The sequence below is a fragment of the Colletotrichum siamense genome (assembly GCF_013390195.1).
Source record: "Colletotrichum siamense strain Cg363 chromosome Unknown KSG_Cg363_contig06, whole genome shotgun sequence".
Taxonomy (NCBI): Eukaryota; Fungi; Ascomycota; class Sordariomycetes; order Glomerellales; family Glomerellaceae; genus Colletotrichum; species Colletotrichum siamense.
Window position 1 is genome coordinate 3,327,188 of NW_023501019.1, and position 16,437 is coordinate 3,343,624.

The following is a 16,437-nucleotide window of genomic DNA, read 5'->3' on the forward strand; positions in this document are numbered from 1 at the left end:
CTGAGCGGGATATACGGACGTTAACAATGCTCTATCGTCCTTCTCCTCTCTCGTCTCTGTCGTCTCTGTCGTCTCTCGTCTCGATCGTCTTTGTCGTCTCTCGTCTCGGTCGTCTTTGTCGTCTCTCGTCTCGGTCGTCTTTGTCATCTCTGATGTCTCTGTCGTCCTTTCATCTTTGCCATTGTCGCCCGGACATTTTGAGGTATACGCTAGAATAGGCAAGCTATTCAGTGAATCACTTCTGGGAAATACGATTCGGGAAAGCGGTCGAGGACTAGGATGCAGGAATTTGGACAAGAAATCGGGGCATCTTCACTTGTAGAATAGATCATCAAGCAAACAAAATCAGGAGTCAGACAGAGAAAATGCTCACGGAATACTCAAACCATCGAGGCCATCAAACGTACCAAATTCTGCGGGTTAAGGCAAAAGAAGTCCCAAAATCTGCAGTTCATGTCCGGCCTTCGCTTAGCCGTGTCAATATTTGGTGAATTTCTGTCGTTGCTTCCCTTTTTTTTCCAGATAGATAAGGTTGCGGTGATGAGACTACCTACTTAAGAAGGTAGGTGCCTGGTAGCCCGCGCCCCACTTGCTCCTGCTCCTGCTCCTTCTCCTGGCATCTCGCGTCGTTCAGAACTCACCTTACTTCTCCAGCTCACCTCTCTAGCTCACCTCTCCACCTCGCCTCTTCAACCTGACTTTCACACGATCGGCAAACCATCACAATTTTCTGTTTCGGATGAGTTTTCCCAGCGGAGCAATCTCAGCTATATACAGAAATCAAGACAAAGATAGTAGCAGCAACAACGACAACGAAGGACGGTGGCGAAAGCGATTATCCAGGAAAAGCCGTCCTGGATAACCAACTGAGCTAGCAAAACCTCTTCAGATACGGAATACCAGAAGCCCCTTCGGTTTCCAAGAACCACAGCCTGTCAACGCCAGAAACAAACAAGGTTCGCTGCCTTGTCACCAATGCTACTGCCCCTGTCCCCTCATCTACCGCCGAGACAATTCGACACCAGCTGACATCTCCAGACATAGAATCATCTACCTGAAGGCCCTTTGCAGGATGACGCCCCCGAGCCTCCAGTGCCTGCCAACGGAGGTTCTCCTTCTCATCGTCTCAGGTGTCGGCGAGCAACAGCGTCGGACGGCGCTTGCTGGACTTTCGCGCGCAAACAAAGCTCTCCACACAACTTGCACCCCCTTTCTGTACCACGACGCTATCAAGGACAACGCCCCGGAGATCACCACTCTTGCTGCCCGACATGGCAACTTGGACACTCTTATGAAGGCTCACGAGTACGGTGCCGACCTAAACGTCGTTACCTGGGTAAAAGTCCCAGACTGGACATTTACGAGCGACTTCATCACGATGGACCCACGGTGGCCTAAGGATGCCGAGCATGGCTTTGGCCTAGCATGGGCGACCCCTTTAACCGTGGCCACCTATGAGGGCCACTATCACATTGTCAAATACCTCTTGACCCTGCATGTTGACATCGACGCTCCGGGCAAATTGTTCTGCGGATGCAAGATTTCCAAGTCAATTTTGGAAGATACCCCGACAAATCCCTGGGGAACCGTTAACACAGATTGGCTCGAGACTGTTTGTTGTGCTGGGGTCTGGACGGCGCTTCACTTCGCTTTATGTCGCAATGAGACCTCCATCGCGCGTCTGCTCATCAGCTGCGGCGCTTCCTTGACCAACACAAGATATCCGGTCCGAAGTCAGATACCCCGCGGGAACGGCATCGCCTCACTCTTTGGCCTCGACACAGTCGACACACAGAAAGCAGCCACTATTCGTGAGCGTCTTGGCCCTCTCATCCTCAGTCTTGGCCCGCGGGAAAGAGTACAAAGCGAGGATGGAGACACGGAAACCGACGAGTACAGCGAATCCGGCGCTAATTGGATTGGTGACGCAGGCAACACAGCTTGCGCCATTCACACTGCAGTCACTACCGGCAATGAAGCTATTGTTCGCCGTCTTGTGTTAGATCACAATGTCGACATCAACCAAGCAGACAGCAAGGGCGCTACTGTTCTACACTACGCCCTGAAGAGACAAAGTGTTGAAATGGTATTGTGTGTGCTGTCTCTGGGCGCAAACCCCAATGTGCCTTTCGACAGATTCGAGAACAGCGCAGAGTGGGCATTTCATTTGAACCATCTTGGAATTGGGGTTAGCCATTACTTTGACCAGGCCATGCAAGCTCTCTTGGACAGCGGTGTCAGTTGCTGGACTGAACGACACACAGCCATGGTTCAACCGGGTGAGAAGATTATGGTGGTCAATAAATGCGCCTACTACTTCTCCGGAAACGACTTCTCATCTCCTCGAAATGTCTGGTTCGAGAGGCTCATACTTGGTTCCATTGCCGAGTACGACAAACATCGCCATCGGAAGCTGAAGCGGGAAACGATGGATCTCTTCTGGTCGGTCTTATTGAATTGCCGGATTCCTGCAGAGGTTCTCAGCACGATCGTCAGCTTGACGGGCCCCATCGATTTTGCAGACCTTCTGTCCGAAGATACCGCACCTCCGTCTCATGATGGTGACTTTTCCTCTGGTTCCACGATCGGCGAGCAAGTCTTCCGGAGCTTGAAAACTTCTTTCGGCACAAATCAAGAGGATTGGCCAGAGGAGACAGACTGGGCACTACAGGCAAGGGGGACAGAGCTGCACTCCATTTCGGGAAGAATTTTATGGTTGGTGGAAATGGGTGTCCCGGTTTCGACTGACACATACCGCTTCAGCGCTGCAATCATCAGAGAGGAAGGTCGTCGCGAAATGAGCTGGCGGTAGAACTTCCCAACTCCCCAATGGTGACGGTCAATGACAACGGACAACAAAACGGACAATGGCAACGAAGGATAAAACGCGCGTGTACTCCAAAGACAGATCGACGGCGATCTAGAGAGAAGGGGAGAAAGATGGCTTTGGATGATGAGCTTGGAGGGACCTTCACACTGGCCTGAATGCGGCTATGGGAAGCACATCTTGTAAAGTAGATCAATCACGCCCAGGATTCAAGAGAGACAGATAAAATAAAGACCAGAAAAACACTCACGCGGCCCTCTAGCCTAGACAAACGCTGTTGAATTCATTGGGGGTATCAAATGCACCATAAGCCTCACTTCGCCCTAACCTTTCGAATAACGACCCTCTTCCCGTCGAGCTCCCACCCAACCTCGCGCTGGCCCGTCAACACATCCCACTTCTCGCCCGCACACCTCTCCAACCACTCCAAATCGACTCCCAAATACGTCCTCCCAAAGCACTTCAACACATGCGTCCGCATCTCCCCGTCCGCAAACTCCAATAGCTTCGCCCTGTGCCCGTCCACGCTCCTCTGCACCCTGCGGAACGCCACAAAGTTATCATGCGCCAGCGCCGCCAACACCGCGTCCACCTTGGCGTCCTTCAGCCTGTACCGCTGCCGTATCGAGTACGCCTCCGCGAGGTCTCCCCGCCGGCACGCGGCGTCGAGCACGAGGTAGCCGAGCACCTCCTGCAGCTCGACGCTGGTGAGGTTCTGCGCGGGGTGGATGACGCGCAGGACGTGCAGGATGGCGGGGTGGTACGACTCCGGGTGCTTGACGAGCACGGACAGGCGGATGTTGAAGAGGTATGCCTGGATGGCGAACTCGTCGATGCGCTTGGAGGCGACGATGCCCTCGCGCAGCTTGCGCAGCGCCATCATCACGTCGGAGAGGGCTTTCGTGTTGGCGGGGTCGTCGGGCGGGAGGAGCCGCGGCGAGGGCGGGGAGATGGTGTCTTTGATGTCGAGGGAGGCGAAGCGGCGGAGGAGCTCGTCGCGCTCGCCTGCGTCGGAGCAGAATGTCATGTACCGCTCAACGATCTTGGTGTAGTACCGTTCCTGGGTCTTGAAGTCGAGCAGTCTGTTGCATTGCATTCTGTCAGCAAGCCATTGGAGTTCTGGCGAGGAAAGTGGCAGACGTACCGGGTGTCACCCTTAGACGGCAACCCGATGCTGTCAAGCGGATCCAGGTCGACGGGCTTCAACCTCCCCCAAGGCCCTGAAGGTGCGCGATTGCCGCGTCCGGCACCGCCTGCGGGCCCTCTGCTGAAGCCCCGGCCGCCTCGTGCACCTCGTCCGCCGCGGTTCGACATCTTGGTTGCGTTCAGAGGGGGTTGCTGTGCCGGGATGGCGGGGTGTATCTGGCTGCAGGGAGTGACATGTCGTCAAAACAAGAGACGAGAGGTACCATCCCACCTGCTTATCTTATCTAATCGCCGATGGCTGCCAAGAGCGGGCCAGAGCAGCTTCCGAGTCAATTCACGAAATCCGGGGTACTCTTTCCCACTTTGGGTGGAAGCGATCACAATTGTTCAACTCTGAGGAAGTTTGTCAAAGCTTCGCCCGCCATCCATCGACATGATATGAAGCATTCACACCCTCGAGCCTAGGCCCGGCGATCTGGTTACCCAATGCCGACACCCCTCCCCACCACCGCACCCTCCTCCCGGGGGCGGGAGGGTGAAGCCGCGGGGAACCTCGGCAGGCCAGGGTGAGCTTTCAACTCAGAGCTCCAACTGCAACGCTGTGTGAGCTCATCTTCATATACAACACCAAGCCTTTCACCACCACCAAACCCCCCTCTCAAACCACAAACCCCAGGAAACCAACGCCAAAATGACAGACCGCATCTCCCAAATCGCCTCCCACCTAAACTACGCCAAAGGCCTCCTCGCCGGCCAGGTCGCCATCATCACCGGCTCAGGGCAAGGCATCGGCGCCGAAACAGCCCGCCTTTTCGCCAACGAGGGCGCCAAAGTAATCATCTCCGACATCGACGGCGCCAAAGCCCGCTCCGTCGCCGACGCCATCAACACCACCCACGGCGGCGGCCGCGCCCTCGCCGTGCCGGGCGACATGCTCTCCGCCGACTACATCGCCACCCTCGTCTCCCAGGCCGCCTCCTTCGGCAACGGCAAGATCCACCACATCGTCAACAACGCGGGTTACACCTGGGACGGCGTCATCCACAAAATGTCCGACGCGCAGTGGGACACCATCCTCGCGCTGCACTCGACCGCGCCCTTCCGTTTAGTCAGGGCCGCCGCGCCGTACTTCCGCGTGAAAGATGGCGAGAACCGCTGCGTCGTCAACATCAGCTCGACCTCGGGCGTGCACGGCAACGCCGGCCAGGCCAACTACGCCATGGCCAAGGCCGGCGTGACGGGGCTGACCAAGACGATCGCGAAGGAGTGGGGCCCTGCGTTCGGCGTGCGCAGCAATACCGTTGCGTTCGGGCACATCAAGACGCGGCTGACGGACGCCAAGGAGAAGGGCGCGTTCATCGTCGGGCCGGGGGGTGAGAAGATTGCGCTGGGCATCCCGCAGGCGCAGAAGGCGGCGGCGGCTGGCGGGGAGCAGCAGGCTCACGCGGATATCCCGCTGCGCAGGCCCGGCTCGCCGACAGAGGCTGCGTCCGCGGTGTTGGCTGTGGCGAGTCCGCTCTTTAGTTATGTGACGGGGCAGACCATCATGGTGACCGGCGGACGCAACATGTGAAGCACGAATAAGCAGACTGAACAAAACTGTGTAATTTTTCCATCGTCCTGCAAATAATTAGGTATCGGTACTCTTCTGTGATTTCCCGTTCCCCCCAACGCCCATGGCATGCGTTCCAAATATCCGCACACATCAAAACACCTCGGTATCATATTCTCCCCCTTTCTTCTTCCTCCCGCCTCAAACCTTGAGCCAAAGCGAGAGCACACCCTTCGCGTACTCCACAATCTCATCACCGCCCAACTTGCTGTCGCCGTAAATCCGGTCGACAAACGTAATCGGCACCTCTGCCACCGAGCACCCCATCGCCTTGGCGCGCACCATCATCTCCATCTGGAACGTGTACCCCTTGCTCTCCGTGCTGCCAATCACCTTCTCCAGCACCGCTCTCTTATACAGCCTAAAGCTGCCGGTCAAATCGCTGACTCCAGGGCGCAGCACCGTGTCGGCAAACAGGTTCGCCCCGCGCGAGACGAACTTGCGCTTCAGGTCCCAGCCGTAGACGCCGCCATCCCCGGCGTAGCGCGTGCCCGTGACGATGTCGTAGTTGCCCTCCTTCTGGCGCGCGACCATCTGCGGGATGAACTTGGGGTGGTGCGAGAAGTCGGCGTCCATGATGATGACGAAGTTGCCCGTCGCGAACTGCAGGCCGTGCACGTAGGCCGTGCCGAGGCCGAGCTTGCCGGAGCGGGTCTTGAGGACGACGTGCGGGGCGTAGGCCTTGACGAGCTGCTCGGCGACGGTCTGGGTGCCGTCGGGGGAGCCGTCGTCGACGATGATGAGTTCCCAGTCGAGCTTGCTGTTTTGCGGGGGTTGATGGTTAGCGGGCGTTGTCTTTCTTCGTTTGGATTCGACAGTACTCAATCTCGGGGATGGAAGAGAGGGTTCGCTGCTTACTGCTCGGTGAAGGTGCGGTTCAACAACCAAGCGACGATGGGCAGGTTGTGACGCTCGTTGTAGGTCGGGAGGATGACGGAGTACTTGTTGGCCGCCATTTTTGCGGTATCGGGAGGGAGACTCGGGATGCAAAAAAAAAGCCCACGGGCACAGGAGAAGCAAAAGCCGCGTCGGATCGAAGGCGCGAGGAGAAAGGAGCGTGGTCAAGTTGGCTGGCGCGGTGTGGTGGTGGTGGTAGTTTTCGGGAGGCGTCAGGAGGGAGCTTTCCAGCGATGCTGTCCTTTGGCGTTGGTGGAATGCCAACCTTGAGTGGTTCGGATGACTAAGCCGGTCCAGCCCCTGAATCCAAGGGGGTGGTGGTGGAGATGCAGGGCGGGACGTTGGAGCTGTGACGACGACGTCTGCGGCGATCAATTGGCTTACGATTGTGATGTGTTCGTAGAGCTTTCTTCCAATGATGGCAGCCTTTGTAAGTTGTGTTTCTGTGCAAGAGAAGATCGAGCATTTGCATGATCTGACCTGGATTCAGCGCTCAATGAATTTTTCCTTAGCTTACTTGGGACGCTGTGGCTTATTCCTCAGTATGACAAGCCTCAATCGATAGCTCCAGACACCACCAACTTGCATGCAGCTCAAATCGTAGTGAAGATGGTGGTCAAGATTCTCATTAAACCTATAATCTAAATCCCCAGCACCGTCGCCAAGGACCTGGAAGCACCGCAAGCCCCATGCAGTTTCAGTCTATATCTCGTATCTTTGGTCATTATGATTTTTTCAATGAACGCGAAACACACGGCCGGGTCGACAAGCAAACCCGGCCATCATCTCCAAAGCCCTTTCCCACTATTCATTTCCAAGGCCCAACCTTCTTCTCCAGAGGTTGTTGACCTTCATTCACACAGTTTCAACGCCGAATGCAATGCCCTCTCGTTGGAGACCAGGTCCCGGACCGCGAGGCGACCCTTTGCTCTAAATTATTTCGCTCACAAAACAAACACACATAGAGAAAACCCATTAATTCTTCATCGTGCGAGTTTACCACCCGTTGTTGTCGTTGCGCCGCCTTGATCCGCGGAAGTAGTCGTAGGATGACGGGTCCTGCTCAGGCGTCTCGGCGTCGTCCTGGCGGAGCCCGCTGTATCCCCTCGGTCCGCCGCCCAGAGCACCTACAGTCGGGCCCGAGGGCTGAGCCATGGGCATCCCCGCAGCGTTGCGCACGAGCGCCGAGTCGCTGCCGTTGTCCATGTTGTACAGGGGACTACGCGACCGGTCGCCGTATGTTGATTGCTGGGCAAAGGCCGCCTGCGGTGTCGGGAGTCCGCCGGTAGGAGACATCCGGCCAGTGTTGGGCGACTGGTAGCCTGATGGCGGGGTAAATGCTTGGAAGCCGCCATTGGCGGGATTGCCGGTCATTCCGCCCTGCAGAGGACGCCCGGTAGGCGTTCCGGGACGCGAGCCGTTGTCGGATCCGTATTCGGTCATCGAGCCAGGGGTGCCGGGGCGGATGATGTCGGGATTGCGTCCAAAGATGTCGCCTTGTCCATGCTCCTCCGCAAACTCGGCCCTGTTCTTGTAGTACTCGAAATCCATGTGAGATTCAGAAACGAACTCGAAGCCAGGAACGCCACCGGCTGACTTTCCTGGGCGGCCCTTGCTCATCGGGTCCAACACGTATGCATCAGAGTATCCAGAGACACTGTAAATATCGCCAGGACCGGCCTCTCTTCCGTCCGTCAAACGGCCCTTGTAGACAGCAGGCAAGATAGCCTGCGCCTTGGCGTGCACCATGGGCGTGATGAGAGGCTTGTACAAGGCCGGGTGTCCGAAGCGCGACGCCAATCGCTCACTACGCAGACGCTGCTCCTTCTGGACACCGGCCTCGGGGTGCTTGCGCACGTTGGTCGTGGAGTAGTAGTGGATCTTGTTGTCGAACATGCGGGCACAGACGATCTTGAAGATGATGAGGATGATCGGCAGCGGAATGATGGCGATGGCGACGCTGTGATAAGCCCAGTCGGATCGAGCCCAGGCGCCGAGGAAGAAGGTGCAGTGCGACACGAAGACGGCGAAGAGGAAACGGTTGAAGAGCACACGCCAGAACATGCCGCCAGACTCGGTCTTGGTGACGAAGGTGTAGAGGAGCAGGTACTTCTTCAGCCAGTAGTCGATGGCGTAGTACAGCGTGGCAGCCGGGAGAACCAGAGGCTGGATGCCCGAGAAGGCGAGCGCAATCGTTGCGTAGTAAAGGAAGTAGTTGTAGTAAGAAGCGTACTCGAAGGTCGGGGGAGCGGTCAACTCGATCAACTCGCGGGGGGTCGGGCTCGAGAACTTGCGCACGAAGAAGCTGTACACGAGCTTCCACAGTTGGGCCAGGTCGATAGCGGCACCCAATTGGCGCTGGAGAAGCCAGGTCACCCAGTAGGGGCTGACTTGGCACAGGGCAGCAAAAACGGCGGCCGCAATGTCTTGATCGATGATCGCCTTCCAGGCGTCCTGGTTGTCACTTGTCTCCTTGACCACGGCAGCGACGAGCTGCCAGATGGTGCCGAACAGAGAAAAGACGATCAAGTTGTTAAAGACGAAGAAAGCGTACAGCTTGGCCAGAACGTGCCTCTCGCGACCAGTCTTGGTCTGGTCTCCGGCCTTCATGGACAGCTGGCGGAAAATCATTGGAAGCACGAGATAGACGAGCGACATGATGGCAGGAGACGCAATACCCTGGACGATAGCCCAGAATGTCGGGTTAGTAGCAAGCTCGGTCTTGAAGGCGGGCCAAACGCTTCCCAGGTTCTGGAAGTTGATCAGAAAGATGGCAATCATAGCGTTGGGCACGATCCAGACGACGGTCAGCACCGCAATCCACACGTTGTTGATGAAGCGTCTCCATCTCCTGTTCGCGGCGCTCAAGGGCAGGTTGTCCCAGATGACGTCGTTCGGCCTCGGCGCCAGGCTGATCTTGGTGCCGCGGGGGTGCTTCTTGCGGGTGGCGTAGGCAATGTTGTGCGCCTCTGCGATGTCCGAGTAACTGGCGAAGCCGTAGGGCATGGTGCTGCGCTTGTCGACGCTGGCACGGACTTCCTTGATCTCGGTCTCCAGCTCCTTGATACGTTGCGTCAGGTACTCGATGGCGTCGACCTTTTGGCCCTTCGGATACGTGGAGAAAGACGGGTCCTTCTTTGACGGCTTGCACATCGGGCGTCCAGCAGGAAGCTGGTCCGGTTTCTTGAGGTACTTTGCCAACACGGACTCTAGCTTGCGGACGGTGTGGTCGTGCTGCTCAATGAGGTTCGGGAGGTCCTTGACGTTGCGAGCAATGGCGGTTCGGGCAAAGGAGGAGTCGGGTACGACCTCGTCGACGATTCGCGCGATGCCCTCGTCAGAGCATCGGTCCTTGGGGATATCGTACATCTAGAAAACTGTGAGCTACTCAAGCTTGCTGGGGTCCTCAATTTCATCCCCACTCACCATCAACGTGCGCGCGTGCAGGCTGTTCTGGTACTCCTCGCTCTGGAAGTAGTTGCGACGCAGCAGCATGACCTTGCGGTAGTTCCACCACAGAAAGCCCATCACAGTAAACGTAATCAGATAGGCCACGGCGACCTGTGCCCAGTACGCGCTCTCGCCCCAGACCGCCAACGGCGTAATGACCTCGATCCAATCCCTATTCGCGAGGGCCTGCTTGTCCGCGTTGTTCAGGTAGACGGGGATGAGGATGGCGATGCAAAAGACGGAGATGCTGGCAAAGATGAAGATGCACATGCGGACGAAGCGCAGAAAGACCGTGGCGTCCATGCCGACGTGGTGGACGAGCTCCGCCTCGCCTGTGTTCCATAATGGCGGAATCCATGACCAGATCTTCTTGCCGATGGGCGGGGGCGCGTGCTTCTCGTCGGCGTGCTTGAGCTTCGGGGCGTAGACGGACTGGTTGTACGGTCTTAGGAAGGAGAATGTGACGGCGATGCCGACTGTGACGCCGAGCGATGTGCCCAAGGCGGACCAGATGGCGGTACTTTGCAACTGTAGAGTGTGAGCGTCAGCTTTTCTCCCGGGATACCTTACGCAGGTCCTCTGCCTCGTTTGGAGCCGCGGAGGGTGTGCTCTCTAACCTGTTTGCTGAAGGGGTCGGCCAGCAGGTCCAAGATCTTCTTGCCCGCATCGTCGTTGCTCATCTTGACTGTCGAGCCCCCTTGGGGCGAGGGGGATGAGGGAAGTTCTCTAGATGTTTTCGGCGGAAGAGGCGTCAACGACCCTCGTCGGCGATATTATCTTGGCACGAGGTCAAGTGATTTCTTGGGTAACCGTTTGAGGAAGATATCGATCGGTTCGTATCGTGCGGGATGGGGGAGGCGCGTCACAAGCTCGGATTATCTAGAAATCGCAAATAGGGGGCGATTCGTCGTTTCCCTGCTCTTTCGCGTGGTGATACCAAGCACACAAAGGTCTCCTATCGGCGGGATCAAAGAGGAGGGGGTTCCGAAATGACAAGGCGGAATGCGGCAGCGAGAGACACGGGGGGGAAGACTGAGTCGATCGTCGGGGGGAGGGCCCGCGCAGTTACAGTCTCGATTAGTGGATCGGCGGTTGTGAGGAGAAAACGACTGTCGGGAGGTCGGAAGGGATCACGGGCGGGCGTGGAGGCGGAGGGGAGAGGAGGAAAGATGGACGGAAAATTGATGTCAAGCGAGTGTGAGGCGAGGTAGGGGACCTTAGGAGGATAAGGAGGAGAGGAGGGATGTAGGGATTGGAGGAGGACGACGAAGTTTGTTGAGCGGGAGGCCAGGACTAGATCACAGGATTGCGTATGTCACTCTGGGCCATCCCAGTCTTTTCTTTCTGCCATCCGTCCCGTCCAGCACTGGACCTGCACGCTGCACACACGACTGATGGACTGCTGGGTGCGCCGATACCCGGGACATGGCTTGGAGCTGCCGCTGCTGCTAGGTACCGCTAGCCAGTGGTAGCGCTGCACAAGCACAACGACCCGGCAAAAAAACAACAATAAAAAAAAAAAGCTACGGATAGAAAAAAAAATCGAATAAACCCAGTTTAGGGGATTGGCGCGCCTCAGGTCCCTGCAATTCTGCGCTACCGGGGGGTCTCGAGGCGTGGGCTCCACCGTCCCGGCCCACCATCAAGACGGACGAAAGCTACGTACCGAGCGCCCGGTGGTCATGTCACTCACTGCTCCTTCTGGCGGTGGTGGCTGCTCGCCCGTCTGCTGCTGACCTCGGTTTTTTCTGTGAAGGCTTGGACTGATGGAATGATGATATCTCGGACTGGGAATCACCCAGAAGTCCAAGAATAATTCTTTCAAAGCTTTCGCCCATCCATTTTACTCATCCTGTATCCAGAAATGCAGGTCTCAGAGTCAGCAGCTGCAGGAACAGCCCGCACAATAAGCTGCTTACCTCGTCCCAGTCCTGATGGAAGTCCTGCCAAAGCAATGCAGTGACACAAACGGATACGTATCGTCTCTTCCAAAACGGAGGCTTCCCATTGACGGACGCGCACCAGGAGACCCTGCTCTGTCGTCATTCTCATTGGCCCAAGCCCAGCTGCCATCCCAAGCGAAGAAGGCAAGGGGCCCCGCAGAGAACCGGCACCGGCTGGCTCTGGCCAGTGGCCAAAGTCTCGGGGAAGAGGAACAGCTCACAGAACACTGGAGGAGAGAGCAAGACCGCCGCGTAGCAGCGTGGGCCGCTAAGAACCACTGGCCACGCATCGGCAGGGCCGCCTGCAAAACCGCAAACCCGTCCAGTGGCTGTGTCTATTTTTGCAAACACATTTTTTGCTGCATTCCACGCCGTTCCCCCCAAAAGAAGGCCGGCCCCACACAGACACTTCACACTTGACCACTTCCAAGACCACCTGCACATCTCTCTCTGCAAAGGCTTCTGCTGAATACGAGGCGAGATGGAGGCCCCCAGAATCCTTTCCGTCCTTTTTGTTCTCTTGTAAGACGGGTTATACTTGATACAGTCACGCAGGACTCTGTACGCGCTGGTTTAATGCGAGAAATACTGCAGCATCAATACGAATCGATGCAGCTCTTCCCAGCATCAGACACAAATCAGATCTGCACATTTGAAGATTCCAGCCCCCGGCCCAAAAGAGAGAAGGATGCTCGCGTGTCCCATGCCAAGACCGCGGAATCTGAGAAGAAGCCGCCAATTCGCAACGCCCATCATTCCACACACGCATCGACCAACACAAAAAAAACGTGACATGCAGCGAGTGTGCATCACGTCAAAAATCCTCCCGTCCCCGAACCTGCATCACGCAAAAAAAACCCAGCGTTACCGTTTCTTCCTAATCATCATCTCATGGAAGAAAACACATCCCGCGTCCCCCGTGTCATGTAGAGCAAAATAGGGGTGAACCCCATGGAAGGACCCAGCAAAAGACACAAAAAAGTCGCGCTTGCAGTTCCAGTGTCAAGCAAGATCCCCCGGGACAGGGCGGGCGGCATTGAGGGGGACTCCTTGGGGGCCCATTGGCACCCAGCAACCGAGAACCCCTTTGCGGGGACGAGTTGAAGTTGGTTTCCATCCATTGGACTCGGTCGCTGATGACGGGATTGAAGCCAATGCCAATGCCACCGCCAGTCATCTTATCTCCAATCCTCTCTCAGTCTTACAAACCTCTCAACTTCCCTGCCATCTTAACAACAGCAATAAGGACCCTCTCTCTTCCCAAGTAACAAAAACCCTCCGTCGGAAAACCTCCATCGCTTAAAAGAAAACACAGCCACGCCGTCCCTCCACGCAGTGGCTCAGACCTCTCTTTTCCGGTTTGTTCTGTTCTTTCAACCACTCCCTGGCCTCCCAGAAATAAGCATCGTTCCTTCTTCCTCTAGTACCTTACTCAAAGTGAAAAGAGCCCTGCATGCAACGCATGGCATACTTCAGTACCTTGCATCAGAGAGATAGAGCAGCACAGCATAGCAACGTATCATCGCAGGATGTAGCACGTCTCGTGACACAGCCCATCATCATCATCATCATCAACAACTCCAAATCCGAACCAAGCCTCTGCCTTCTTCCTCAAGCGTCCCGCCGCCGCCCCCGTCCATCGCCAAGCCCACCACCCCAGCTTCCAGAACAATTTTTATACACCCAACCCTTGGCGCCTACGCCTTACCTTGCACAAGTTGCACGGCCATTTACGAACCCGCGCACCGCGCGAAACGGAAACCCGGAAACCTCCTAAGAAAACGGCGCTTAACCCACAACGGGCACAATCGGTGTCCTGACGGTAAGCCGAAGGCGAAGCGACAACAAACCTTCCTCGGTGCTTCCACTGTGGCTTTCACGCCGGCCGCCGCCCCGTTTCCCACGGCGTTCCTGACCCTACGTCACAGCCCAAGCGGCCTCTCTTCGTAGCACGAATTGCGCATTCCCAATTCTTCCACTGCCGCCGCCGTCGTCTTCCAGGCCCAAAGTAACTTAGCGCCGCTTCACAACTTAATCCCTTTTGAGACCGTTATCCCAAATCTAGGACTTCAAGGACGAAAAAAAAAACTTTCTCTCGGCATTTTTGCCGTTTCGTCCATGCTCGGATAAACATTGTGTTTCTCCATAGCCCTGCCTCGCGCGCGACTGTCTCGTCTCGCAAGCTCCTGAGACCGCGGCCGAGCACCTCACCTTCACTCTCCAAAAGAGATCTTCAGGGCCTGCACATTCCTAAGGGAGCTACTGTCCCTGTCCTACCAGCAAGCTCAAGTCCTTGCCTCAATCTCTGCGCAATTCGCCGCCCGATGTCGCGGCTGTCTCGAGCTCACATGTCTGTCTATGTAAAGCCTTGGGAACAGACAGCCGTAGCTTTGCTGCCCTAGGACTGAACCTCTGCAAATCCCCTCCCAGCCCAGAGCCCAGCGCAGCCGATCGACGGCATCGGTGACGCGGAGTTTGGTGGAGAACGTGCGGTCTGGACCGAGATAAGGGCCCTGAGATACGTCATGTTTTTCTGTAGGGGGCTGATGATCCCACATCCCGCCCGTCGAGTAGCTACAGATGTTGAGAAACGAACGTCTTTTGCTAGGTCAATCGGATGCGTCGTTTAGTCAGTTGTTTCACCATGCCACGAATCGTTGAGGCCTTTTGCGAATGATCTTCGTAAGCCTTGCGTCGTCTAAAAGTCAGGATGAACATCGGAACTGGTAAGGATCGAAAGGATTGATTCGTGATTGAAAAGCTGCATGTGCAAGCATCATCATATGTACAAGCTCCTCCACCTTTTGATCGAATGCCTACTCAAAGGAAAAAATGATAACCAAAAACGAAAAGGCAAAAACAATAATCCCGCGCCTCCTTTTTGCCTGTCCAAAACCCGCGGGACAAAGAGAGCAAACCCGCCAGACCGGCCTGAACCCCGGCCTTGACCATCATGGTCTCGTGGTACTGGTCTGTTGGACCATAGTTAGAACAATAGGAAATAAAATCAGTGACATATTCAACATCGAAGGCCGTTAGGCGGGGCCCTGCGAGCGAGTCTTGCGCGCGGTACGGCCGACAGGCGGCAGGACCTTTTTGACCTTCTCGGAAATCTTGTGTCCCAGAGACTCCTTGTCCTTCTTCGGGGATTCCTTCTTGGCTGCGCCGTTGGTGGCCTTCGGAGGCCGGCCGGGTTTCCCGGTCTTGACCTTCTTCTCGGCCGGCTTCTCCTCAGGCTCCGGCTTCGCTTCCGCCACGCCGTTGGTGCCGTTGGCGGCGTCGGTGGCATCAACGGCATCGAGATCATCCGCCTTGCGCTTGTTACTGGGCTTGGCCTGCGGTGCCGCCTCGCGCTCTCCAGAACCGGAGGGCTCGGCCTCGTTAAGGGCGCCCGTCATCTCTACGTCCTTGGAGGCCGCGCCGTTAACGGCAGCAGGCTTCTCGATGACGGGCTCCTTGGCCGGCTCGTCCTCGACTACGGGTTCCTCAGCGGGCTTTTGCGCGATAGGCTCCTCGACTGATTCCTTGACAGTCTCGGTGGCTGGCGCAGACGTAGCAGCTGGAGCTGGAGCTGCGGTCGCTGGCTGCTCTGTAGGAATGGCCTTGGGAGCCTCCACGCCGGTCGTCGCAGCCGGACCATCTTTGTCGGGAACCTCCTCGACAGTGGCCGGCTTTGGCGCATCGGCGGCAGAAGCATTTGCGACCGGAGCATCAGCTGGCGGGGCGAGCGCAGGAGGCTCTGCGACCTTGGCCGGCTCCTCGGCAGGAACGGCTGGTGTTTCTGTGACAGGCGCGGGTTCCTCCTTTTTCTCTTCAGCAGGCTTCTCTTCGACCGGCTTGACTTCTGCCGGCTTCTCCTCGACAGACTTCTCCACGATCTCCGGCACAGAAACTGCCTCTGTGCCGTTGGGCTTTGTCTCGGCTGCGGTGCGAGGAGCATAATGTCAGCGCATCGGTCTTCGGACATTATGGGTGTACAGCGACGGCGAGCGGCATGGCAGGCGCAAGAGTAGCATCGAGCCAGCGCAAAGCGCAGCTATTCGGCGGACTCTATCGATTGCATGCGACCGTGATATGAGGCTTGATTTGGCGACAAACACTCACCTTTGTCGACGCCAGCGACAGCTGGGACAGCTCCGGGGGCAGGATTGGGATCCATTGCGATGACGTAAGGGGGTTTGCTGGTATGGGCGCACAGTGCGCGATGACGGTGGTCGCAGTCGGCGAGGAAAAGGTGCTCAATGGCCGCGGTTGGGCGTAAAAGGGCGTTATTTTGGTACGGATGAGATGTTGGGATGTTGATTGACGATGGAAAGCTGGAAATCGAAGATGGGAGTTGTGTGGGAGAGGATGGGAGAGAAGAGGGAAGGAGAAGTGAGGTTGGAGTCGGAGCAGAGGCAGGAGCAGGAGCAAGAGCAATGGAGCTCTCCTCCTCCCCAACAACAGATGGGCCTGCTAAGGCGCTGCAGATGCAAAGCAGAGCACCGGCAGCGGTGGCAGCAGGTCATCGCACAGAAACATGGGGTTGGGGAGCAGGACCCGGGGCCTTGCTTGGGTTCCAC

At 56.8% G+C, this 16,437-nt stretch overlaps 5 protein-coding genes across 5 annotated transcripts; 1 reads left to right on the forward strand and 4 right to left on the reverse strand.

The window, feature by feature from the left end:
* Positions 1–3,140: 3,140 nt before the first annotated feature.
* Positions 3,141–4,141, reverse strand: CGCS363_v009866 (uncharacterized protein; the record flags this gene model as incomplete). Its single annotated transcript, XM_036641715.1, has 2 exons — positions 3,141–3,909; positions 3,972–4,141. 2 exons carry the CDS (start codon positions 4,139–4,141, stop codon positions 3,141–3,143), a joined length of 939 nt encoding a protein of 312 aa, XP_036492665.1.
* A 523-nt stretch (positions 4,142–4,664) lies between these two features.
* Positions 4,665–5,546, forward strand: fabG-15 (3-oxoacyl-[acyl-carrier-protein] reductase FabG; the record flags this gene model as incomplete). Its single annotated transcript, XM_036641716.1, has 1 exon — positions 4,665–5,546. The coding sequence occupies one exon, from the start codon at positions 4,665–4,667 to the stop codon at positions 5,544–5,546; it is 882 nt and encodes a 293-aa protein (XP_036492664.1).
* Positions 5,547–5,726: 180 nt separating this feature from the next.
* Positions 5,727–6,541, reverse strand: Dpm1 (Dolichol-phosphate mannosyltransferase subunit 1; the record flags this gene model as incomplete). The annotated part of the gene is made up of 2 exons (XM_036641717.1): positions 5,727–6,345; positions 6,444–6,541. The coding sequence occupies 2 exons, from the start codon at positions 6,539–6,541 to the stop codon at positions 5,727–5,729; spliced, it is 717 nt and encodes a 238-aa protein (XP_036492660.1).
* Positions 6,542–7,478: 937 nt separating this feature from the next.
* On the reverse strand, positions 7,479–10,612 carry CGCS363_v009869 (Uncharacterized protein; the record flags this gene model as incomplete). The annotated part of the gene is made up of 3 exons (XM_036641718.1): positions 7,479–9,851; positions 9,909–10,460; positions 10,550–10,612. The coding sequence occupies 3 exons, from the start codon at positions 10,610–10,612 to the stop codon at positions 7,479–7,481; spliced, it is 2,988 nt and encodes a 995-aa protein (XP_036492659.1).
* A 4,298-nt stretch (positions 10,613–14,910) lies between these two features.
* CGCS363_v009870 (uncharacterized protein) lies at positions 14,911–16,034 on the reverse strand (the record flags this gene model as incomplete). Its single annotated transcript, XM_036641719.1, has 2 exons — positions 14,911–15,797; positions 15,980–16,034. 2 exons carry the CDS (start codon positions 16,032–16,034, stop codon positions 14,911–14,913), a joined length of 942 nt encoding a protein of 313 aa, XP_036493347.1.
* Between the last annotated feature and the right edge of the window lie 403 nt (positions 16,035–16,437).